The sequence below is a fragment of the Neomonachus schauinslandi genome, chromosome 5, assembly GCF_002201575.2.
Source record: "Neomonachus schauinslandi chromosome 5, ASM220157v2, whole genome shotgun sequence".
Taxonomy (NCBI): Eukaryota; Metazoa; Chordata; class Mammalia; order Carnivora; family Phocidae; genus Neomonachus; species Neomonachus schauinslandi.
In genome coordinates, this window is record NC_058407.1 from 68,591,688 (window position 1) to 68,617,915 (window position 26,228).

The 26,228-nt window shown below is 37.5% G+C and overlaps 1 protein-coding gene across 1 annotated transcript; it reads right to left on the reverse strand.

Annotated features, from left to right (window-relative positions):
- Positions 1–720: 720 nt before the first annotated feature.
- IRAK4 (interleukin 1 receptor associated kinase 4) lies at positions 721–25,372 on the reverse strand. The gene is made up of 12 exons (XM_021704823.1): positions 25,327–25,372; positions 17,347–17,516; positions 14,896–15,041; positions 13,934–14,116; positions 13,075–13,235; positions 12,086–12,150; positions 9,078–9,192; positions 8,539–8,648; positions 3,655–3,838; positions 2,146–2,208; positions 930–1,088; positions 721–797 (listed from the first exon to the last, which is right to left on the reverse strand). Exons 2-12 carry the CDS (start codon positions 17,505–17,507, stop codon positions 762–764), a joined length of 1,383 nt encoding a protein of 460 aa, XP_021560498.1. The 5' UTR covers positions 17,508–17,516; positions 25,327–25,372; the 3' UTR covers positions 721–761.
- Positions 25,373–26,228: the final 856 nt, after the last annotated feature.

Sequence of the window (26,228 nt, forward strand, 5' to 3'; positions counted from 1 at the left end):
ATTAGGGCAGGCCTACCTAGCACAGTCTCTCAGTTGATACTCAAAGTCAGCAGATTAGGGACTTTAACAACATCTGCAAAACTCCTTCAATTTTGCCATGTAACATAATCTAATATTGACCATATCATCATGGAAGTAACATCAGGGCATATTTGGTTAGTGGTGAATGATTGCTTAAAATAGCATACTGCGAACATGATCCTATATACAAATGACTGTAATTGGATTGTATATAAATTTTAAATTTTATATCACTTTACATATTACAAAGTGCATGTACCTATGCTGCCTCATCTGATTTTCATGACTACCTGTCAGAGAAGCACACTAGATATTAGCCCAATGTTACCAGTGGAAAAAAACCAAGGCTTAAAGCTGTATAGGGCTTGCCCAAAGCTCTACAGCAAATTAGTAGTAGAACTGGGCTTTGGCCGAGGGTCTTTTCACCCTATGGTCCAGTCCTCTTTGTTGCTAATTCTATAGTTTTCAAACCGTGTTTGGTGAGGTTCCAAGGAAAGGTCTAAGGGATTACTAAAGAACTGAGGGTTCTAACAAGCTAGGGCTTAGGGTCGATATCATGGCTCTACTTTTGTTTGTTCTATATTTGTTGGTAGTTCTATACAAGCTTTAATATAGCCACTGCACTGCTCCATGCTGCCTTGTTAAAGGTAAAAAAGAATGTTTACAAAAAAAAATTTAGTTTAAAAAATGGTTTAGATAGGTGTATACAAAAAAAATCAAGAGTCTATTCCAGTAAAATTTTAAGAAGCTGTCATGTCTTGCAGCAGCTGTTGAACCTTTCAAAAAGACAGAAAAAGAAAAACACAAAAAAACTGTATTAAACAGTTGTTTTGAAATGTAAACTTAGAAAAAAAAGATGAACCCCACCCTCTTCACTTTTTAAATAAATATAAAAAATTAGTTAGTACCTTCTTAATGTCTGGTCTCTTATTTTTCTTTTCATGCAAGCATTGACTAGCAACAGAGTACATAGTTTCAATGGAAGTGGGATCAGTGTCATTCATCTTTGTATCAACATAGTCTTCAATCGTCTTCTCTTCATCTTCAATTTCTTCTTTAATATCTAGCTTTAAAACAAATGTTTTTTTTTTTAAAGATTTTATTTTATTTATTTGTCAGAAAGACAGAGAGCAACAGAGCACAAGCAGGGGGAGCGTCAGGAAGAGGCAGAGGGAAAAGCAGGCTCCCCGCTGAGCAGAGAGCCTGACACGGGACTCCATCCCAGGACACTGGGATCATGACCTGAGCCGAAGGCAGATGCTTAACAACTGAGCCACCCAGGTGCCCCTTACTGTTTTTCTTAAAGCGAAAAATGGCACCAATCCTTGAGCAAATATATCATACCCTTTGACTTTCTCATCTCCATTCTACGGGAATAATCTGTTATACATATATTATCTGAATTTGTCTCACTGGTTTGCCTCATTAGAACACATAAATTAGAATAAAGTCAGTGTAGTTATTTAACTAGTTTTAAAAAAAACTTATTCATGATAGTAGGTATTTCTGAAATCTTTAGATTACAAAAGATTTCTGTAAATCTTTATTTTTACAGAAAGACCCTCCAAGTTCCTAAAATTTACTATACAGGAAAAAAAGGGCAAGGCATAATTTTCTTGTGGTTTTAGTACTCAGTTAGTCTATTTATATAATTGCCATTGAATGCCTAATAAAATACACAGGAAAAGTTTTCTATCATAATTTTATAAATAAAATACTACATAAGGGAAATGGATAGAAAATTTTACTAGCAATTCCATTCTGATACAAATCTGAATGGAAGCCATATTGTTTTTCCTCTCTGAGCTGAAAAAGCTGTTAGTAATCACCCTGAAGGTAAGAAAATAAAAATAAACTGTAGAAGACCTAAAAAGTCATATAGTTCTATTCTGGTTTTACCCAGTACATAGAATATATAAGTGACTTTTCCAAGCTTCACAAATACTTCGTGGCAGAGCTGAGATTAGAAATATGTGATGCTCTTTCCATATGCCACTTTGTAACTGCCAATGAAAAGACTGCCAATAGAAAAAGACATTGCTAGATGCCAAATTTACCCATATAAATTTAGATTATAAATGCAAAGAGAAAAGGACTGGAAAAAATAATAAATCTTTCAATTACCAATAACTGAGGCTCACGGTGTTCATCTACAGCTGGAAGTCCAGTTATTATTTCTAATAAAACCTATGAAGACAAAAAAAAGAAGTCCATTACTGTAACACACAAGACAACACATGGAAAAAATATGGATCTTGATTATGAAATCTGATTAATCATTTCCACATATTGCATTATGCCTTTTAGGCATTAAAGCAGAAAGGACAGGGGCATCCGACTCTTGGTTTCAGCTCAGGTCATGATCTTGGGGTCCTGGGATAGAGCCCCGCGACGGGCTCCTCACTCAGCAGGGAGTCTACTTGAGATTCTCTCTCTTTCCCTCTGCCACTCCCCCCGCTTGTGTGCGCTTTCTCTCTAAAATGAATAAATAAAATCTTTAAAAAAAAAAAAGCAGAAAAGACATGAGTTGTGGTCATTTCTCACCACCACTCCTTCACAGAAATCTTGGGTTCCACCAATCCCCACAAGCAGTACTTTTCTATTAGCAACTTACTAAAACAATCAGTTCCACTCAATATGTGTTCTGGATAGTCCTTCTCCTGTCTTGCAGGGCATTCTTCACAAGAATAATTTTCTCTGGCTTTTAGAATATTATTTTCTAAATTTTAGGCATATCCTACAACTCTGTGCCTTAACTTCACAGTGCTGTGAAGTTAAATTTCCATATAGGAAACATACATGCAAAAATAAGATGAAGAAGAACCTGATTTCTCCAACCACTCCCACTCACTCCATCGTAAAAGTTATTCTGAACAGACCAGTAGATCAGAAAATGCCAAAGTGTATGTCTTTTTTTTTTTTTTTTTAATATTTATTTATTTGACAGAGACAGACAAAGCGAGAGCAGGAACATAAGCAGGGGGAGTGGGACAGGGAGAAGCAGGCTTCCCACCAAGCAGGGAGCCTGATGCAGGGCTCGATCCCAGGACCCTGGGATCATGACCTGAGTCAAAGGCAGATGCCTAACGACTGAGCCACCCAAGTGCCCCAATGTGTACGTCTTTTAAAAAAATATGACATTAAATGTGTGCTGTATGACATGATTTGTTTTATGCACTAATTTTTTTTTTTTTAAAGATTTTATTTATTTGTCAGAAAGAGAGAGAGCGTGCACACAAGCAGGGGGAGAACAGAGGGAGAAGCAGGGAGCCCAATGCGGAACTCAATCCCAGGACCCTGGGATCTTGACCTGAGCCAAAGACAGACGCTTAACTGACCGAGCTACCCAGGCATCTTTGTTTTATGCACTAATTTAATGTAACCTTCATACTAATTCATGAGGATAGTGTGGTAAAAAAGTCATTTCTTGCAGTAACTTCAGAAATCCATTTTAAAAAGTTCTACAAACTTGGAGAAGCTTTTATAACTTTATCATTTAACTAAGGGTTAAATAAACAATATGCACATTTACATAACAGAGCTAAGCAAGACAGGTATTTCAGAATATTCTACTTAAATTTCACAGTTATAGCCAGAATGATTATTTTTATTAATTATATATGTGAAACTTACCACACCAAAGCTGTAGATGTCAGATTTGGGTGTTATTTCTCCTCGTAAAGCCTCAGGTGCCATATAAGCTGTTGTTCCCACAATTCTGCTAGTCATGACTGTCTGGGCCAATTTCTCAGAAGCCCGTGCAAGCCCAAAGTCAGATATTTTGGCTGTAAAGTCTTCATCTAGTAAGATATTTGCACTGAAAAGAAAAAAATATTTTTCTTTTCAAGCAAGTCAAACAGTTAATATTTACATACATACAGAACATACGTACATATTTACAGAGTATACCATTTTATAATACACATCAGAAAAGCCTGAAATTTGTATAAATAAATCTAGATTTCAGATTAAAACTAAAGCGAAAAGATTGTCTTTTTTTTAGGAGATTTTAGGAAAAAATTTAAGAGAATAAAAATGAAATAAAACTGTCCGCATTAGTGAGAGATACTTTCATTATTTCATAAGTAATTTATCATAGGGGAAATTTCCCTCAGTCTCCTAAAGCACCATTCTTATTCCTTTCCTAATATTTCTCAACTCATTTAAAAACAAATTTCCAGGGCGCCTGGGTGGCTCAGTTGGTTAAGCAACTGCCTTCAGCTCAGGTCATGATCCCAGGGTCCTGGGATCGAGTCCCGCATCGGGCTCCCTGCTCTGCGGGGAGCCTGCTTCTCCCTCTCCCACTCCCCTGCTTGTGTTCCCTCTCTCGCTGTGTCTCTCTCTGTCAAATAAATAAATAAAATCTTAAAAAAAAAAAAAAACAAATTTCCAACCAAGGTATTTTAATTATTCATTTCTTTATTCTTCTTTCTAAGTTTTTTTTAATTCCAGTATAGTTCACATGCAGTTATGTTAGTTTCACGTGTTATTTTTTTTTTGTACTATTTGAAATCTTTCAAAGAGGAAAGAACATGGTTAAAAGGTCTTTATTCATTCATTACATGCATTCACTCATACACACATAGTTGCATTCAATAAAAAATTTTATCAAGAATCATTATGTATAATAGTATTTAAGCTCAGTCCTGCATGGAGGGGGGGATTTTCAAATCTTGTCTGTGACAAAGGTACATAAATAATTTTTAAAAATCCAATAAATACTCCATAATGGTGATAGTAGATACAAAATCCTGAGAGAACAACCACATGGCTGGAAAAAATTCTAAGGAGAGGGTGAACAGTGTGCTTAGTCTTGAAGGACTGTTAGAAGGTGAGGGATAAATGAGGGGGAAAAAAGGCATTTCAGGCAAATGGAGCAACATGTACATAGTGATGAAAACATAAAAACATATGATCAATTTCAAGAAACTGGTGCCAATGAAACATGGAGAGAATATGAATTTGTTCCTGTGAGAGCAGGACGCCAGCAAAAGTTTTCATAGTAAGAAATTGGTGCTATTAGACTTGATTTTTTTAAAGATTTTTACTTACTTCTTTGAGAGAGAGAGAGCGTACAAGCAGGGGAAGGGGTAGAGGAAGAGGGAGAAGAAGACTCCCCACTGAGCAAGGAGCCTGACATGGGGCTCAGTCCCAGGACTCTGGGATCATGACCTGAGCCAAAGGCAGATGCTTAACCCACTGAGCCGCCCAGGCACCCCTAGCCTTGATTTTTAAGAACATAACCTGGCAGTGTAGTAGTGAATAGATGAGAACTAGAACAGACTAGTTAAAGGCTGACCAGGAAAGCTTGTAATAAAGCAAATGAGAGATGGTGAGAGTCTGGATAAAGAAAGAACAGTGGAGGAAAAAAAAGGAGCTGAGAATCTGAGGCACATTCAGTGAACTTTGTAATGAGTATGATATGAGGAATGAGAAAGTCTTTAGCTTGGGAGACAGGATAAATAGTGACTTCATTTGATCAGGAAGGGAATACAGGAAGAAGACTTTGGTTTGGAAGAGAAAATGAATTTAATTTCTGACTTGTTAACTTAGAGGCTGCTGTGGGACACCCAGGCAAGGTGTTTTTGGTCTGGAGATATTGAAAATATAGGATCAGAGGCTGATGATACAGATTTGAGTGTCACCCACACATAGATAGCAGGTGAAGTCAATATAATGTCAGCAAGAGCACGTTGTGGGAAGAGAAGAAACAGGAGGTGAGAATAGGGGGAAATACACCAATACATAAGGGATGAGAGATCGTGCCTGTCCTCTCATCTATAGGCTGATCTCTTACTTGGACTCCTTCGTATGTTCTCAGGAACCCTACTCCATTAATTATCTCACTGCTCTATTTTATCATGTCCCTTTTCCCCTAGGCATAAAAACATGCTTTAGTCTCTGCCATCTTAAAAAAAGTTTCCTGAATGACACATCATTTCCAGCAATCACCCTTCACTATCTAAATGTCATAAAAGACTTATCTACACTCACATTTCAGTTCTCTAGCTCCCAATCTCTCCTCAACTACATCCTGAATTGTGCCCAATTACTACGGGGAAGTAGGGCTTTGTAAAGACACCAATGATCTTCAGGGCACTAATCAAATGGTGATTTTCAGTCCTCATCCTGACCTCTAAAAAGCAACTGGCATTTGTGACTAGTTCCTCTTGGGAAATACTCTCTTTCCTTGTTTTCACAGATATCATACTCTCTAGGTTCTCATCTGACCTTTCTGTGCCTACTTTCTTAGATTCCTTTTTGAGATCATTCTCTTCTATTTGGCCATTAAGTCTTAAAGTTCCTCAGGACTAAATCTTGGGATCTTTTCCTAATCTCTATCTCTCCTTAAGAGAATACAATCATATAATAGGTCTTCAATTATCATCTATATGTAAGTAATACACAAGTTTATATCTTCAGCTCAGACTTTTTTCAGCTCCATATCTGTATATCACACTGCCTGTTTAACATCTCCACTTCTATATCTTTTTTTTTTTTTTAAGATTTTATTTATTTGACACAGAGAGAGAAAGCGAGAGCAGGAACACAAACAGGGGGAGCGGGAGAGGGAGAAGCAGGCTTCTCGCCGAGCAGGGAGCCTGATGCGGGGCTTGATCCCAGGACCCCGGGATCATGACCTGAGCCGAAGGCAGACGCTTAACAACTGAGCCACCCAGGCGCCCCTCCACTTCTATATCTTAAAAGAATCTTAAACACAACATGTACAAAAGAGAATTCACATCTTCAACCCTCAACCTTGTCCTCTTCCAGTGCTTTCTATGTAAGTAAATTATGCCACAATCATCCCAGAATGCAATTCAGGAAGCTAGAAATCCAGGAGTCATTCCTGACATGTCCCTCTCCCTGACCCCTCTACAGCCAAGATATCAGCAAGTCCTCCCATCTTATTTTTTTTCAAGATTTTTAAAAATTTATTTGAGAGAAAGAGTGAGAGCGAGAGAGAACATGAGTGGGCGAGGGGCAGAGGGAGAGGGAGAAGCAGGCTCCCAGCGGAGCAGGGAGCCCAATTTGGGGCTCTATCTCAGGACCCTGGGATCATGACTTGAGCCGAAGGCAGGTGCTTAACCGACTGAGACACCCAGTCCTGCCATCTTAATCTCTCAAATCTGCTCACTTCTTTTTTTTTTTTTTTTAAAGATTTTATTTATTTATTTGAGACAGAGAGAATGAGAGAGAGAGAGCACATGAGAGGGGGGAGGGTCAGAGGCAGAAGCAGGCTCCCTGCCGAGCAGGGAGCCCGATGCGGGACTCGATCCAGGGACTCCAGGATGATGACCTGAGCCGAAGGCAGTCGCTTAACCAACTGAGCCACCCAGGCGCCCCTGCTCACTTCTTTTGATATGAACTGCTACCACCAAGACTTCTGTGATAGCCTCCTAACTATCCCTTCTTAGAAACTGTTCTCTACACTCAAGTCAAAGTGATCTTCTCCAAACTTAAACGTGATGCCACATCTCTACTTATAATTTTTCAATGGTATCTGATTACATTTATGATAAAACTAAAGTCCTTACCTTAGTCTACTAGATCCTACAGGGGTTAGCTCCAGGCTGACTTCTATAATTCTCTCTTATATCAATCATTCCTTCAATTTCTACATTTCAGTTATACTGTATTCATTTCACTTCCTGTAATTCATCATGCTCTCATGTTCCCTCTCAACACTCGTCTTACAAATGTAGTCCCTTCTTTCTAGAATGTTCTTCTCCCTACCTTCTTTAGCTACCCTCTAATTATGCCCACTTATTTCCTACTCATTCTTTGGATCTCTGCTAAAATATTACTTCCTCAGAGAACTCTTATTTATACTAATACTGTACATTAAATACTATATACTACTTACTAAAGTTCTATTATTAGTGATCATTTGACTGATGTCAAACACTACAAGTGCTAGTTTTGCTAAGTATTTTCTACTGTGCCTAGCATATAGTAGGTGCTCAATTAATACTTATTATTTATGCAAGAAGAAAGAGAATTGAAATGCACCCATGGAGGATGAGAGTGTTTCAGAAAATAGTGGTGATCCAGAAAACAATTTTTTTTTTTAAGATTTTATTTATTTATTTGACAGAGAGAGACACAGCGAGAGAGGGAACACAAGCAGGGGGAATGGGAGAGGGAGAAGCAGGCTTCCCGCCGAGCAGGGAGCCAGATGCGGGGCTCGATCCCAGGACCCTGGAATCCTGACCCGAGCCGAAGGCAGACGCTTAATGACTGAGCCACCCAGGCGCCCCAAGAAAATAATTTTGACAAGGCAAAAGTAGTCAAGAAAAACAAAATGCCATGCTATTCAAAAAAAGATCATGTAGGATGAGTACTAAAAATAGGTCAGTGGGTTTGGAATAAAGGAGATTATAGACATCTTAATGAGAAAAGCTTTCATGCAGTGCTGTAAGTTAAAACATGCATATGAATATTGAATAGAAAGAGTGAGAGCAAGTCATTCTCTAAAGATGGTTTTCCAAAAACTTTTTTAAGAGTAGCATTTACCTTTTAATGTCTCTATGAATATGATGGTTTTCATGTAAAAAACTGATGCCATTAGCTGCACCTTGAGCAATCTTGCATCTCATGTGCCAAGGAAGTGGTGGAGTATCATCCTTATGAAGTAAGAAACCAACCCATTAAAAAAAAAGAGGATGAGAAAATTTATAGAAAATATATAACAGAACATTTTTCTAAGCAACTACTGAAAACGATATTATATCACCAAGAATGTAGGACTGCAATTTTTAAAAATTGTTCAAAAATAATCTCTAAATAAGATCAAGTCAGAGTCAGCATTTCTTATTTGACAACAAAAATATATAAGAGCACCTTCAAAGACTGGTCTTGACTGGTAATTTTGTATTTAAGATTATCACCTAATAGAATAGCAATCCCAGTTGTATACCTATCAACTGTATAATTTTCAAAGAGCAGGAAAAATATTAAGATTAATATGGCTTAAATAATCTTGTCACAAAGTGAATATTAGTATTCCAACACATAAATAGAAACCCCAACAATCTGATGAACAAATATCTTACCAAGCAAGACAGCCTGTCTAGCAATGAGCCATTGGGCATATAAACATATACTAAGCAGAGGTCATCTCCATCACTTGAGAAACCAAGCAGTTCTACTAAGTTCTCATGTTGACACCTACGACAAATAATTTTCCACTCAAAATTATTATGACACATACATATATTCAGCTGTAGGTTGGAGGTTATTCAATTTAGAGCTTTAACAGAAAAAAAGAACAAGAAAATAATGATACGCTATATATCATTATGATACATATGTTTATAACATATTTATTTATGTTTATTGTAACCATTTACAATTTTCTGCAAACAGTTCTTTCAGTCAATATTGATCAACATTAGAAGCAAATCCTTTTTCTATTTTATTTATTTAAGTAATCTCTACACCCAGTATGGGGCTTGAACTCACAACCCTGAGATCAAGAATCAAATGCTCTTCTAACTGAGCTAGGCGCCTCCTGTTTCTATTTTATAGTAAAAACTTAATAACTTAGAACTTTGGAACTTGTGATAGTTTGGTTAAGGACTGGGCTGATAATTACCTTTGTGTAGCACAATTTTCAACGATAGTTTTACAGGCAAGATTTTAAGAAGTCTGTTGAAACTGGTATGCCAACCCTTTCAAGAATTTTCTAACACATCCAAAGCCCTGATTTATAGACATCTGATCTCTAACCACACCTAATTTACACATAGTTGATCTTTAATGATATCTTATTATTTATAACCTAATTTGAATTTCTTTATCTACTTGAAAGGAATAAAATTAAAGAGAGCTGAACTATAACAAAATCTTAGGTATCTATGGTACAGTAGAAAGAAAACTGGGCAAAGTCCTAAGTTTAAAATTCAGCTCTGCCACCCCCTGGATATTCAACCTATAGGCCAAATTAACACTTAACAAGTTAACAACCTCAACTGAGCCTCAGCAAATTCACCAAATGTGGTTAATAACCCCTACTATGTAACATGGATGCTGTGAGAATTGAATGAGCAAATACATGAGGGCCTAGAAATATACTTAGAACATGATATGTATTCCATCCAAGTGCTTACTCACTTTGTTGATTCAAAATCATCTAAAATTCTGGGATTTCATGATTTCAAATCAGACTTTAATTTGAAAACAGTCTATCCTCATAAATATTTTAAGAAGTGCAAATTAAAACAATAAGTACTCTATTTTCCATCAAACTGGCACATTTTAAAAACAGGTAGGTAACATTTGCTGAGTTTGTACGATGTAGAAGGCACTGCGGTAAATGATTTACCTGCTTTGTTTTATTTAATCCTCACAATAACTTAATGAAGTAAACACTATGATTATCCCATTTTATAGACGAGAAAACTAACAGACAGTTAAGAAACTTGGCCAGGGTCATTCTGCTAGTAAGGTCCAGAAATTGGTACTTATTAAGAAACAGTAATAATAGTCAATGGTGGTGAGGTAGTGAAATTTAAAATTATAATACATTGCTGATAGGAGTGTAAATTACCATAATTTATTTATAAAGCCATTTGGACATGTACTTGGAAAATTTTTAAGAAGTTCATGCAATCTGAACCAGTGATTCTTCTAGGATTCTACCTGATAAAATAAGCAGAGTTGCATTTAAAGATTTATATACAAAGAGATTTAAAGGAACTTTAATTTGTAATGTTGAAAATTAGAAACAAACCTAGTAGGGTACTGGTTAAATAAAATATAATCATCATGTATGCTAAATAATTGATATACAATACTTTAAAATTAAAACTAATATACAATAACAAAATGTTTTAAAATTATTTTTAATGACATGGGAAAAATGCTACACACACATCATGAAGCAAGTACATCGAAATATTAGCCATGGCTTGCTCTGAGTGATATATTTAAGAGATGGTTTTTATTATTTTAAATATATATTCCTGTATTTCCTAGAATATCTACTTTGAGCAAGTTACTTTTAGGATTGCAGAGTGGGTATAAGGGTGGGGGGGAACAAAATCCCGAAAGAAAGAGGTTTTTGTTTTGTTTTTGTTTTTGTTTTTTTATCAGCGTGCATTATTTTTACTATGACTGAATTAATTCTAGTCTATTATTTCTTTCTTGGGGTTAAGCAATTACAATTGGTAATTTATAGCAATGGGTGTAATTGAGGTAAATTGGTACATCTCATTAGGATTCATATCAATAATGTTCTAAGGTGACAGATGGGGACTATACTTATTGTGGTGAGCACTGAGTAATGTACAGAATTGTCGAATCGGCACATTGTATACCTGAAACTAATATCACATTGTATGTCAATTACATTTTGGTACTAAAAAATAAATAAATTTTAAAAAAGGAAAACGAAAAAAGCGTAAGCTCTGGAATCAGATAGGTCTGGATATGAAAAGCAGATCTGATTTTTACCAGCTATGTGGCCTAAGGCAAGTTACATAATGTTTCCCAAATCTCTTTGAAAAAAAAAAAAAGGTAGGGGAGGTTATAAGAACTGTTATGAGGGTTAAATGAGACCAGACACCTAAAATACACTGCACTATAATTATCAGAATAGATCCTGATTCGTTTCACTTATCCTTCTTGACAACGCCCAGCAATTGTCAAGCGTACTGGGTCAATGTCTTCTAAGGATTCTGGCATATAACTTTTTTCCTGATTTAGGGTTGTTAACATATCTAAGGGCCTATTATTCTGTAATTTTTTTTGTATCCCTATAACTTATCTCTCATGAATATGGGAGCAGTAAACATGATAACGGAAGATAGCTGAAATCCTTTGGAACTTTGCTATGATAATAGCACTTCTTAGAGTGCTGTTTAAGCTCCAGGCATGTGAGTATTTGTAGTCACAGACTTGTAGAGTCAAAATTCTTTCAATTCCTCTCATCTAAACCCTTTAGTTTAATTCTACATGTTTGGAAATATCACTAGTTCATGGCACACTCTGAGTGAGAAACCAGGTCCTCTACTCCTGGGTCTGCTCTTTTCCGCTCTACCACATTGCCAAATTAACTTACTTTGCCATAACTTTTATTTCTTGATCAAACTGCTGTTTCAGTTCTTCAGTACTAATGTCAACCATCTGAAAAAATAAAATAATATATAATATAATACAATACAATAACCTCAAAGATCCTAAAGCTAGAAGGAGGTGCAAAAGATGGCCTGGCTGATCTTGCTTTCTTTGAAACAGTAAAGGTATTATTCTCTCCATTTTATAGAATAACTGAGAACTAGAAATTTTAATCATTTGTTTAAAGTCCCCTGGCTAGTTAGTGGAAGGGAAAAAAACCTTATAAACCATATAACCATATAAACCTCACTGAGTTATTGTAGGAACAAAATGAAATAATATGAGAATTTACTGCATAAGCATTCTGAAGAAAAAATTTGCTGTAACAAAAAACATAAGCAAATTTGAAGGGAAAAAGACAAACAAAATCTACAAAAGTATTTGTAACATATATGACAACAGGCGACTATTTTTATCATATAAATATGTAATACATGGATGTTTCTAGAATATAATAACAGTTATAACAAATCGAGTAAATGGTGAACACTCTAGAAGAAATGGGAATGAAGGACTTAGACAAGAATTTTTTTCAATCTTTTTTCTTATTGTATATTTTTTAAGCTTTATTTTTAAATGAGAAAAGTAACATAAGAAAGTTATTTTTACAAAATTTTCTTAGTATCTTCCCATTTTCATCTTGATTATGCATGAAGCACTACGTAGAACAGGGCTTTTCAACTTCATTTTGTAAATCTTCTGAAATTATATGTATACTCATATGTGTATGTCCATAACTACATTTTTGTAGGGATAGGATCCATAGCTTTCAACAAATTTTTAAGTGTTAAAAGCTACCAGCTTAGAAGGATGTTTAAAGAAAACATACACTGAAATAATGTATTTCCTAAAGATTAATTTAAAACTTATGATATAGCACACGAGGAAGCAATTTTTCCTTTAATTCTTTTTACTCCTAAACATATAACTTACCGCTGCAAGTTTCTTCACTGCTACAGTTTTGTTGTTCACATAGCCTTTATATACAACTCCAAATCCGCCCTCTCCCATCTTGTTGCCGCCGAGAGAAATGGGTCTTTCATCAAAGTTATTGGTGACATTCTTCAATTCATAAAATGAAAAACTGTGAAAACCTATAATGTCAATAAAATAAGGAAAAAAGTACTTTGATAAAAAATATACTTGCTTTAATAACCTTAATATTTTCTCAACTTGACTATTTCATATATACACAAATGTTTACAACTTTGGATTAGGCATGATAGGAGAGAGTACAGCTATCTTTTAAAATGAAAATTTAAGCTTCATCTTGAGAATTCTGCCTGGTGATCCTCCACCCAAAACTCTAGTCACTTATTTTCTTTAAAAAATGACCTTTTCAAGTTATGTAAATAGTTACACATTATGTCATACTTCTGTGGTTGTTTGTACATCCTATTGCTTGTACTCACTGATAACACACTGACTAATACAATGGAGATGGTGCTTAATAAGTCAGGAGAGAAAAAAAGAAAACCCACAGAAGAGCTATGGCCAGGGTGCCTGGGTGGCTCAGTCGGTTAAGTGTCTGCCTTCAGCTCAAGTCATGATCCCAGGGTCCTGGGACTGAGTCCCACATCGGGCTCCCTGCTTAGGGAGCCTACTTCTCCCTCTCTTTCTGTCCCTCCCCGGCTTGTGCGCGTGCACGCTCTCTCTCTCAAATAAGTAACATCTTTAAAAAAAAAAAAAGAGCTATGACCAGTGTTCACAAGAAAAAGGGGAGATTTATTTCAAAGCAGCAATGGTCTTAATGACAAATCCACTAGCAGAAAGCACTGCAAATGTTACTTACGTGTATCGCTATCTTCTAAACTTGTATTTTCTGGACTTGAGGAGTCAGGTGGCATATAGTTTTGTTCAAGATTCTGCACAGGTAACACAAATGTCCTGTCTTTACCATATAGAGGCATCTGTTTCTGCTGAACCGTTACAGCTTCTTTAGAAGGTAGCGTATTAACCGTTTTGGGAACAGCATCTGCCAAATGAAGTAAGATATAAGTTGTCCTGCCATAAGAAAAAGTGTTTATGAAAAAGTTAAACTAGGAACTCAGTTCATTTGACATCATCCCCGTTTCCATAGGTTTAACCTCCTTTTCTCACAGCACACACAAGAAGCGACCTAGTAAGAATTTTTAAGTAAGATGAGTAGAGAGGGTAAGGCAGTGTTTTCAAAAAGTCTATGAGCCACCTACATCAGAAGCACTGAAGTGTTTGTTTAAAAACATCGGCCTTAACCCAAGTCAAGAATTCTGATAAGGAGGTCTGGAATAGAGCCAGGAATCTGCACACAGAATAGTGAGAACTGCTGGTGTAAGTGGCATCAAAGGGAAAAAATAAGGTTATGAGGAAGGCATCTAAACAGTGACCCAACAGAATACAATGTAAGGAAATCACGATCACAGATCCCATCGGGGTGGGAGTTGAATGTGAAAAAAAAGCAAGAGTTCAAAAAAAAACCCCAAACCCGCCAAAACTAACTTCCGTCCTTCTAAACTTCCTATTGGCACAAAACTACCTGACTTGAATGGTGGGCTCAGACCCGATCACGAAGCCTCCATGTCCTTAGCAGCAAGTCCGCAATGCCTTATGTCTGGGGTGCTTGTATGAGTCGGGGAGGGTGGAAAGAATGAAAAGCAGTCTCAAATGTAAGGCTCATCTACCAGGAGAAAAAAGTAAGAGTAAGGAGACATGTTCCTATTTCTGCCACTTGCCTATCCACCCTAATCGTTGATGCCCTAATCACACTCTGTTTACCTGGTAGCAAAAGACTTGCTGGGGCAAAAAACTCATTTTGAATCAAAAGATCCACAAGATCACCAACTGTGCAATTTGTGGTGCCCCAGTCAAACAGTAATTCACAAGTGGGACTTTTTCCAGTTTGAAGTAATGCTTCAAATCTCCTTAAAAGCAAGTGACAAAAAAACCAAAATTAGTAATGTAATAGACTTCACATGAAAATAGGAATTATTCCCCCCATGCCCCTGCCTCGCCCACAGCACCTCCTATAGTATTAAAGGAAAGGGGCAGCAGGAGAACCAGCAAGAATTACTGAGAACCAGGAAGATAGGCAGAAGGGAAAAAGATGCTGAAGGCGATGATACTGTCAGTTAACATAAACTGAATACTTACTGAGTATCTGCTCGGGGGCCACAGGATGCACCCACATGAATTCATTTAATTTTCAAAGATACTATGAATATAATACTGATTTATTAATGAGAAAACCAGGTGTGGAGAGGTAAAGTAACCAGCCCATAGCCACACAGCCAAAACACTGTATTTAAATTGAGATCCAAATTCAGATCTCACTTGACATAAAGGTGTGCTCTCAACCTACTAAGCTATATTACTTCCCTACCTGACTTAGTAACTCTGCTAGCCATATGATTTTTAATAAACCATTCTGCTTAATGAAACAGAATACCATATATAAACTTGGGGAATTATTCCTTTGATCTTAATTATATTTCAATTACATTAAAGGAAAAACAGATCAGTTTTTCATTTCTTTGAAAATTAGTTTGAAAAATAACATTTAAAAACTTAACAATTTTTTCTGGTTTGCCTCCAAATTTTTTATGTTGAAAAATTTCAAACTTACAGGAAAGTTGTAAGAATAATACCATGAACAACTGTTTCCCCTTCACCTAGATACACCAACTGGCCAGTGGATAACACTTTGCCACGCTTGTGTTCTTGCCCTCTCCCTCTACCTCTCCCTGTGTGTATGTGCGTGTGTGTGTGCACACATTTTAGAGTGTAAGCCAAACACTCTGTAGAATGTCTCACAGTCTAGATTTGTCTGGCTACCTTCTCATGATTAAATTCAGGTTAAAAATGTTTGTTAAGAACACTGCTTGGGTGACAACGTGTTCTTCCCATTGTATCACATCCAGAGCCACATAATGCAGTCTGTGCCATTATCGGTGACCCCAAGTTTGATTACTTGGTTATGGAGGTGTACTTCAGATTTTTTCCTTATAAAAGTACCTTTACCCTTCATAATTCATAAGTAACCTGTGGATAATACTTCGAAATCTTGTGCATATCTTGTTCATCGACAACCTTTTATCTTGTGGTTTTAGCAACATTGATGAGTCTTACATGCATCAATTACTCATTGGTGATTGTAAATTGGTAACTTTTTATAAATCTTTCAATAATTATTTGTTGCCATTATTCTGTAGAGAAGAGCTTTTTCTCCTCACCACTGCCTCAACTATCCTCCTAAAGTTTTTAATAGTAACATCAATAAACTATTTTTAAAAGTCATTTTTCAAGGTTTAAACTTAAGCTGCTTCTTTTATTTTTTTAAAAGATTTTATTTATTTATTTGTCAGAGAGAGAGAGAGAACAAGCAGGGGGAGCGGCAGGCAGAGGGAGAAGCAGGCTCCCTGTTAAGCGAGGAGCCCAGTGCAGGACTCGGATCATGACCCAAGCTGAAGGCTTAACTGACTGAGCCACTCAGGCATTCCTAAACTTTAGCTTCTTTCAAGTAATTTAAGATGTTTATCCTTCATATGAGGAAACATTTCCTGGAAGGACTAATATGGGAGTTAAGGCTTTGGGATCTTTATCAGGTTAATGCTGAAAATCACAAATTAATGTCTTTTCCTCTTGCTTCCGAAGACAGATTTTGGGCTGAAATCACTGACAAAAATAAAATTGTACTCACATTTTATAGTAAATCAAGCAGAGATAAATAGAGACAAAGAATGAGATTATCTGAAGATAGTGTTGTAAAATCCTGGCTAAGAACTAAGAATTCAGTTCATATATGCGTACATTTACAGGCAACTTTAAAATGTCATTTTGAAGAATTCTCAAAGTACACTGTTAAGGTGAAGTAGAGATTCACACACTTAGAATTTTACTAGAGATTCTTATAATACCCTTATGTTCAATCTGGATGTGACAAGTGTGAGGCAGAGGGAACTTTCTCAGCTTGCTAAACAGAAAACTAGAGTAAAAGTGGGAATCTTGATTCTAATCCAAAAACTTGTTTGCGAAATCACAACACTAGCCTAGCTGACATAATGGAGAATGAAGCAAAAACTGCAAAAACAGAAAAAAAGAGGTTACTTATTACCATTATTTCCCTTGGAGTTTTATTTTCTGAATTGCAACATTAGATGGTATTTATATCTATTTATCATTCTAATTGTGATGTAAGAATTTAAAGAGAAAAAGATTTTTATACATTACCTTATGTGAAATTGATTGTATCTATCATCACCAGATGGTTTTTTAATAGCTACCGCTAACTTCTTCCATCCTTCTTGAGGATCAATAAAATCTGACAGCTTCCTAATTAGTCCAACACTGAGGCAGCGCACATATGTTGAAGATGTTATGGGTTTGTTCATCTTCTATTCCTAAAATATGGAAAATTCTCACTAAAATTTCATGGTAGTTTTAGCGATGACATCTGTAAGCTTATAAATCACATTTTGCTACAATATATAAAATGTTGGCAACTGATTACACCATAATAAAGGAACACTCCAAAGTCAACTCATTGATATCCTAAGAAGAAATTAAAATTGTGGTTTATTTGCCTAATTGTCCTTTGGTCTTACTTTCTTTCTCCACCTATAATTATCAACAACAAATTGAATTATTTTTCTGACACTTCTTAAGTGTAATTTACACAAAGAAGCGAAAAATTCACTTTTTCAGAAAAATTCCTGAAAATTCAGAAAATATTCAGGAATCAATTCTATTCATAAAAGATTTGTTTTTCAATTTAAAATATTTTTCTCAATCAGTATTTATGTACTACTAAACATTTGCCAACACTCTTTGGTAGAAGTAAAAAAAAAAAGTTTGAGTGGCATTAAAAGATATGGTAAATAACCAACTTTTCCTATAACGTGCTTCATGTTATTTGAGTCCAACAGACCTGTCTGATCATAATTTATTCCCTACTAAGCCAAACTCTGTGGTTCACTACTTTAACTACACTCTAGAGAAAACCTTTATTTCCTCAGTCCCCTCTTTCTTTTGCCACTCCACCTTGGAGAGCAACAGCCAGGGATACATTTCAATTTTACTTGTACACCAGCACTGCTGAATATAGCTATAGAGAATTAGCTGAGAAGACTGGTATGAACAAAAATTTATGGGGATCCCCTTTCCATGGGGCCTTCAACACTGCTGTGAGTCCTGTTACTTGTCTTCACTCATTGTCCTCAGTGACTATTTCATGCCTCGACCTCTCTCCGTGTGGTTTTATTTGAACTCCATGCCTCTCATTTTCAGCAAGTGGCAACCTTTCCTTCTAATTAATCAAGACAAAGAGATTCAGATATTCTTATGTCAATTATTTTCCTTCTTCACTCTATATTTTTATCTTTAAAATGTAATATAATTAATTTTTGGAGTAAAGAATATATTCATGTGGTACAAAATTCAGAAGCTATAAAAGAGTAAAAAACAAAACATCTCCCTATATCGTAGGCCTCCATATTTGTATTCTCTTCTCTTTGGCCTTCTTTGACCACCACATCTAAGTAGGTTTATCTGCCCTCAACCTAATTATCTTTCATCACTGCACAATGTAATTGTAATCATGTATTTATTTTCTTGTTTACTATCTGCCTCCCCCCATTAGACTGTAAGCTCCATGAGTTCAATTCATTTGCTAATAGATAACTAGTGACTGGCAAGTTGTATATATTGCTGGTAAGAGTTAGGAATGAATGAATTTGTTGTCGAGTACCATGCTAGGTGAGTCATATATTTCACTTAGTCCTTAAAGTGATGAAGGCAATTTTAACATCTTTACTTCACAAAGGCAGTACATGAGAGAGTTGGACTTGAACTCATATCTGACTCCAAAATTCATTCCATATGTCCCTGCTTGTATAACTCAATGCATTGTTCAAGTCACTCTCTTTTCTATAAAAACAAGACATTTCTTTTCATTTATTCATATATTCAAAAAACATGTATGTCAGGCTTTGTACTAAGTGATGGGAGCTACAGAAAGGAGAAAAAAATCTTTGTTTTCAACCTCCTCAGTCCAGCAAGGGATACAAACAATTACAGTGAGTGATAAATGTTCCAAGAGGTGTGTGTAGGGTGTGGAGGCCCAGAGAAGCATGGAGCCAAGGCATTCTGAAGGAAATATATCAAGACAGATCTGGGTGGGGAGGGAGATTGGAAGGATGAGTGAAAAGGAATGAAGATCAACCTAAAAGGAAATTCCAGGCAGTAGGAATAGCAGGGAGAACATGGATGAGGCTCAGGCAAGGAGTTTGCTATGGCTGGAGCATAGGAGACATGTTCTTAAGTAGTAAGAGATGAGGCTGGAGAGGTAGACAGGGCCTAATCATCACGCGCTCATATGCTAAGACAAGGACTTTAAGCTTTATACTAAAAGTTGTAGGGAAGCCATTTCAGGACTTTAAAGATTTTATTTATTTATTTGAGAGAGAGAGAGCATGTACTTGAGCAAGGAGAGGGACAGAGGGAAAGAACCTCAAGCAGACTCCACGCTGAGCTTGAAGCCTAATGTGGGGCTCAATCTCATGATCCTGAGATTATGACCTGAGCTGAAATCAAGAGTCGGATGCTTAACTGACTGAGCCACCCAGGTGCCCCAATTTCAGGATTTTAAAGAAAGGTGTTATGTCATCTTATTTGCTTAAGTGGATTCCTCTGGATAAAAAATTGAAGGGATGTATATTGAGACAAGGAGATCCATTTGAAAACTTTCCAATAATCTATGTGAGCAGAAATGAAAGCCTGAAAAAAGTCGAGGAATAGAGAAAAATAAAGATTCAAGGATTTAGAGGTCAAATAAAAATCATTTAATGAAAAATCAGATATTAAAGGGAAAGGAGAGTGAGGAAAACCAAGAAGTTGATTCTTGGCTTTTTGGCTTAGGCAGTTAGATGATAGAGGAAATGAAGTGTTCGTGGTCATGTTAAATGGTAAATATCTACCTCTGGCACCATGTAGGGGAGTTGGCACTAAGTAGCTGGATATATGGTCTGAAGCATGGGAGAAAGGTTTAGGTAAAGAATACTTACTATGTGAGCATTCTTACATATTCATAAGTGAATCATTGGTTGAAGCAACAAGTAAATATGAGGTTGCCTATTAGGAACATATAGATTGTGAAGAAATGAAGGGAAAGAAGAACCTTTAAAAAGTATTGATAAGCCATGGAGGTAAGAAGAAAACTAGGACAACAGCATATCAGAGATTTCTAGAGCAGGGGATAGGTTAGTATAAAAGACCCAGAGAGGTCCAATAAATACTCATGGGTGTGTTAGATTTGGAAACTGGATGACTTAAGAAGAGTTTTAATGCAGCAGTGAGTGAATGGTAAAAATGTATTTTCCAAGAAATCTGGCTTTGAAGGGAAGGAGAGAGAGAGAGGGAGAGAGGGAGAAGGCATCAGTTCTCAAATTTGGTCTCAATACCCTTTACACTGTTAAAAATTTCTGTGGCGTCCAAAAAGCTTTTGTTTATGTTGGTTATGTCTACCAATAATTACCTTATTAGAAATTGACACCGAAAAATTTAAAAATTACTTATTAACTGATCAAAAATAACGAATGTACATGTTAGCATACATATTTTGATAAAAATAACTACATTTTCCAAAATAAAAAGAAGAGTGACGTTATTTTACAGTTTTGTTAATCACTTTAATATTCAACTTAATAGAAGACAGCTGGATTCTCATATCTGCTTTTGCATTTACTCTGCTGCAATATATTGATTTGGTTGACATATATGAAGAAAATACATAGAGTTGGAAACAGAATTTTAATAGCCTTTTCACAAAGTAGTAGATATTTCTCTTTGACACGATAGTGAAACTTGATAAAAGATAATTTCCTAACAGCTGCAATGTGGAATCTGAAACCGTATCAGTGAACTTTGTTTCATTAAAATCCATTGTACTCTGAATGAATCTTTTACCCATAAGTGATTTGGACTCTATGAACCTCTTGAAAGAGACTTGGGAACCCCAACCACACCGTGAAAACTGCTGGCTTAAGATTTAAGAGTTAAGGGCGCCTGGGTGGCTCAGTTGGTTAAGCGACTGCCTTCGGCTCAGGTCATGATCCTGGAGTCCCTGGATCAAGTCCCACATCGGGCTCCCTGCTTGGCAGGGAGCCTGCTTCTCCCTCTGACCCTTCTCCCTCTCATGCTCTCTCTCTCAAATAAATAAATAAAATCTTTAAAAAAAAAAAAAAGATTTAAGAGTTAAGCTTGGCTGAAGATACAAAAGGGATAGTGAACAGAGCATAGGTAAAGATGTCAGCCTTGAAAAGAAGGAAACTTTTTCTTCCAAATCTAGAAAGGGGTTTGGATACAGACATATTTGAAGGGAGAGGGAGAATTCCCACACAATGTTATTTTCTTGGTGAAGCAGGAGGTGAGGTCATCTAGGGCTAGGTAAAAGAATTGCCCAATCACTTTGAGGGTCAGGGCAAATGCCTATGATTTCTTCAAGGTCAGTGCAAAATGCACTATTGGCTCTCCTTGATAGTCATACCTTTTGCTCCAACCTGTGACCATTCTTCTAGTATAACAATTATCATATTTTATTGTTTGTGTGTCTGCCTTCTCTTCTAGATGGTGTGCTCTCCTAAGCAGAGACCCAACCAAACTGGGCTTTAGCAGCTACTCAAAATATTTCTGTTGAGTGTGAGAAAGACTGATTTTTTTTTTTAATTAAGAAATTATATCTGCCTGTAGATTTTGCAGTTGCTCCATTCACATTATTTTCCTTTATTTTTACTTAGATTTCCCTCCATTGTAAGAAGTACAATGTGATTGACAAAACTAGTAAAAGTAGGACTGCTTGGTAATCCTAAAGGCTAGAGCTAAAATACAGGAAATTGAGAATAAAAAGTCTATCTTAGGACCAGGGATAAATTCTGTAGCTCTCCTATATGCAGATTTCTAGGAGAGGTGATGGCATAGGGATACCAAAACTAGGAAAGCCTTCTGACAACTCCTCTCTCTATGAATGCCTATAAGTTCTAAATCTCAGAATTTAAAATTTTACTTTAAACATACGTTCATATCACACCACACACACATTTGGAAGAACATATACTAAAACATTAACTGTGAATACCTCTTGATGGTGATTTTTATGGTGGTTTTGTTTTCACTTGCTTTTCTGCATTTTCAACAAAAATAAATTATTGTACAGAAAAAATTAAAAAGTATCACTTCTTTCAAAGTGTTCAAGAATTCAGTGTGCTTAGGATTAAGAGAAGTGGAAGATATATTGCTTACAAGTAAATAAATACATATCTTCATAACTTTTCTCATGCCATTAATTCTCATGGTAACCATTCATATTTTCAAACAAGACAACTCGGACAAGAACACGAGGTAAGATGACAATTGAGAAATATACTAAAATGAATGTTTCCTTGTGGAATACTTCTCACTTATATGGATGTTCTCAAACAAAGTATTGTGCCCCAAATAGGAAATAAAAATCTTTTGTCAAATGAATTAATGAAGTTTTAAGACGGTGCTTCATCAGCACTCTTATCAGTGAAAGAGAGGATAGAGGGGAGGAAGAAGATGGACTTTGAGGTTGCATGGGCCTGGGTTCTAATGTACCTCTTCCACAAACCACTTGTGACCAGACTTAATAATTGAATTTCTATGGACCTTGGTTTCTTCATCTGAAAAACAGAGATGGTAATACCTAAGACTTGCTGTAAGATTTTAAACCAACAAATGCAAAGGGCCTATCAATAATTAGGTGATTTTTGGGCGCCTGGGTGGCTCAGTTGGTTAAGCGACTGCCTTCGGCTCAGGTCATGATCCTGGAGTCCCGGGATCGAGTCCCGCATCGGGCTCCCTGCTCAGCGGGGAGTCTGCTTCTCCCTCTGACCCTCCCCCCCTCTCATGCTCTCTCTCTCTATCTCATTCTCTCTCTCAGATAAATAAATAAAATCTTTAAAAAAAAAAAAAAAAAATAATTAGGTGATTTTTAAAAATGTTGCAATAATTATTTTATGGCAGACGTTATTTTTATATAACTTTTTTTTTTAAAGAAAAGAAATGTGCAGAGTTGTATTTAAGCTCAGTTTTCAGAACAGTGGTAAGGGGCTACTGACAAGAGTAGAAATAAGAGGTCTGAGAATATAGCTAAGCTTTTCAGGTAGTGGCAGTCTTATTTTATTACGCATAGTATATTTAATATATTTATAACCTCCCTAAAATACATTATTCATTCCCATGCTTTCTTAAGCAAAATATGCTAGATATCCATTAGTCTTTATTTTTGGACAACTCAACACCTGCATTAGGAGCAAAAGCTGGTGATACCCTCTGGACGTATTAAATTATATAGGGTTGCCCTTCCCAAACTGGGATATGTGCTGGTATGCCATATATTAAACATAATTCTCAAGCATGGATTTAATTCAATGGGAAGTAATTTAAAATGCTTTGGCTATATTAAAAATATATATAATATTTGGATGTATTAAAAACAAAAAACATTGTTTTTCAATATTCTAAAATATTGAATATTGAAACAAAGCAAATATTTACTAAGTGTATACTTTGTGCTGGATATTGATTCAAGTTCCTGGAGACAAAGCATTAGGAAAATAAGAAAAACATAACTGAACTCATAGACCTTATATTCTAATAGGGGAAGACAGGCAATAAGCAAATAAACTCTATACTAGGCTAGATGGTGCCAAGTGGAGTGGACAAAAATCAACAGAGAAGGAGTTTCACTTTAAAACAGGGTAGTCAGAGTAGGCCTCAATAAGAAAGTGCCATGTGATTAAAGGTCTCAAGAATTGGGAAAGTCAGACACTGGGATATCTGTGGGAGAAGTTTTGGGGTAAAAGGAATACTAAAAATATAAAGGTCTGAAGTGGGCTCACTGAGAACAGCAGGGAGATAGTAAGTCTGGAGAGGAAGGAGCAGGAAAGTAGCAGATTAGGAGAGCAGTAAGGCATCAGGTCTCCTAAAGCTTTATAGCTTTTGTATTGATTTTGTTTATCCTCTGAGTGAGAAGACGGTGGAGGCTTTGAGAATGGGAGAGATATGCTCTATATTCATGTCTTAAAAGGACACTGGGGCTGCTGCTGAGTGTAAAGGGTATCAGAATAAGAGCAGAGAAACAAGAGAGACCAATTGGCGGAGTACACCAACAATCCAGAGGGGAGGTGCTGGGGGCTTGGACCAGAGTGGTAGCAGGGAAGGCGCAGTTGTAGGATGCTGGATATTTTCCGAAGTAGAGCAAACAGAATCCCATGTGCTGATATGAAGGGTGAGGAGATTGCACCAAGGTTTTTGGCCTGAACGTTTCTCGACATTTACTTAGATGGAGAAGACTGCGGATGGAGCAGGTTTGGCCCGCAAGATCCGGAGCTTGGACTGGAGAGGTAGAAAGCAAACTTCAAATGAATGTTCAACACGACAGCATAAAAGAAATACGAACTTTCTGACAGATGTCTTCAAGGATTACCCCTAGACAGGGAAAAGGCAGACTTTAATATTCTCTACTCTTAGGCCTCCTTGGGCAGATAGGTTTTTCAGGCAGTAATAGAGCTCCTGGTTCCCATTCCAAATAGCTAAAATGTTTTCTCGCTTTCTCAGGGTCTGCTTTTTATCCCTCTGTTTTCTCTCTTGCTCCAGGCTGTCAGGTATACTTTTCCCATCTGATAAGGTACTTACCTGATCCTTCCACCCCTCTCCACTTTCTAATTTCCTGGAAGCTTGGAAGCCAGAGTGACAAGCTAATTAGAATCTTGCGGAGGCCCAGAATGCCTTCCACGCGACGAGCATCTCTGCCCAGAGCTGGCCTTACTTCCTGGTTCTCAGGAAAAGAGATTCATTTCGTAAACCGGTTCCCGCAACACATCGCCTGGGAGTTGAGAAACCTGACGCGAGGTCGGACTGAGCCACAGAAGGACTTGGTGACGCCGCTCCAAGCCCCAGCTTCCTCCTCAGGTCCTATTAACTTTTTGATCCTCGGGAACCCACCCAAGTCTTTACGCTGCAGCAAGCTATGCCCACACAACCTACTTCCTCTGTAACTTTTCTCACTTTGAAGATAGAAGGCGATTTTCCTTCCGAAACCGTCCTTCAACAACCCTGGGGCACAGGGATGGAGACCGGAGCGCAGACCTTGGACGACCTGTGAAGAAGACGCGCACCGCCGCAATTCCTTACCTGCGCAGTAGCTGGGCGCCAGGACTGCCCCGGCACCGCCCAGCTGAGCTGGCTGCGGAGGAACCCGGGTTCGGAAGAGCACCGAGGCAGGGTGGGCCCAACCTATTAGGCCCCGCCCCGCCCCGTCCCTCCTCTTTGAGCTTCCAGGCGGCTTTGCAGCGTGAGAAATCCCAGGTCTCGCCTAAGACTCTTCTTTAAGCGTGAGCCTGCCCCTTTAAGTACGCCGCTGTCGGAGGCTAAGTATTTTAGGACTTCCGGACATGCGCACAGCATTGTGCCCAGGAATTCCTTAACCTGGACATGAGGTAGACCGGGTCGAACTTCTTGCAAGATGCGGGGCTTCTGTGGGGGGCAGTGATGAGATTAGCTTTGGGACCCCGGCTTTTTGCCCGCAAGAGGAAGGGGACATGGGCTAGTATCGGCGTTGGGACAGGCGGGGGTAGTGGAGGGAGAAGAAGCAGGTGGAGCCCCTGGCTGTGCTAGGGGTACTTCGGATGCACCAGAAGGCAACCCCGCCAGAGACTTTAGTTCTGAGAATTGGTGACAGAAAGCAAATAGGAGTGACTGCAGCTGAGCGTTGGCGTTTGAAGGAAGAGCATGAGGGAAAAACGCTACCTGCTGCATTTCTAACATCTCCCCAGATCTGCCCTCAACCACCAATTCCCCAACCTTGGGTCAGCCAAACTACCCACTCCTCTCCGCCCCGTACCCTTGTCAAGAAATCTGCTGTGTAGGAATACTGCCTATTTGTGTTTAACTCCACGTGGGCTCCTTGGCTCCGTCCAGCTCAGTTCCACTCTTTTTCTAAGATGCTCGTTGTAATTCCCTGAACATTACGTTCTTCCCAAGGTGTTCTAGCTAACCCAGTAGTAGAATGTCTTCATATTTTCTTCCTTCTACTG

Excerpts from the sequence above, each read along its gene's own strand:
- IRAK4 (XM_021704823.1), bottom strand. The coding sequence starts at position 17,507 with ATGAACAAACCCATAACATCTTCAACATATGTGCGCTGCCTCAGTGTT. Across the intron at positions 14,117-14,895 it reads AGCAAGTCTTTTGCTACCAG|ATGCTGTTCCCAAAACGGTT; the intron begins GTAAACAGAGTG and ends TTCATTTGGCAG. Across the intron at positions 798-929 it reads AGAGACCAGACATTAAGAAG|GTTCAACAGCTGCTGCAAGA; the intron begins GTACTAACTAAT and ends TCTTTTTGAAAG.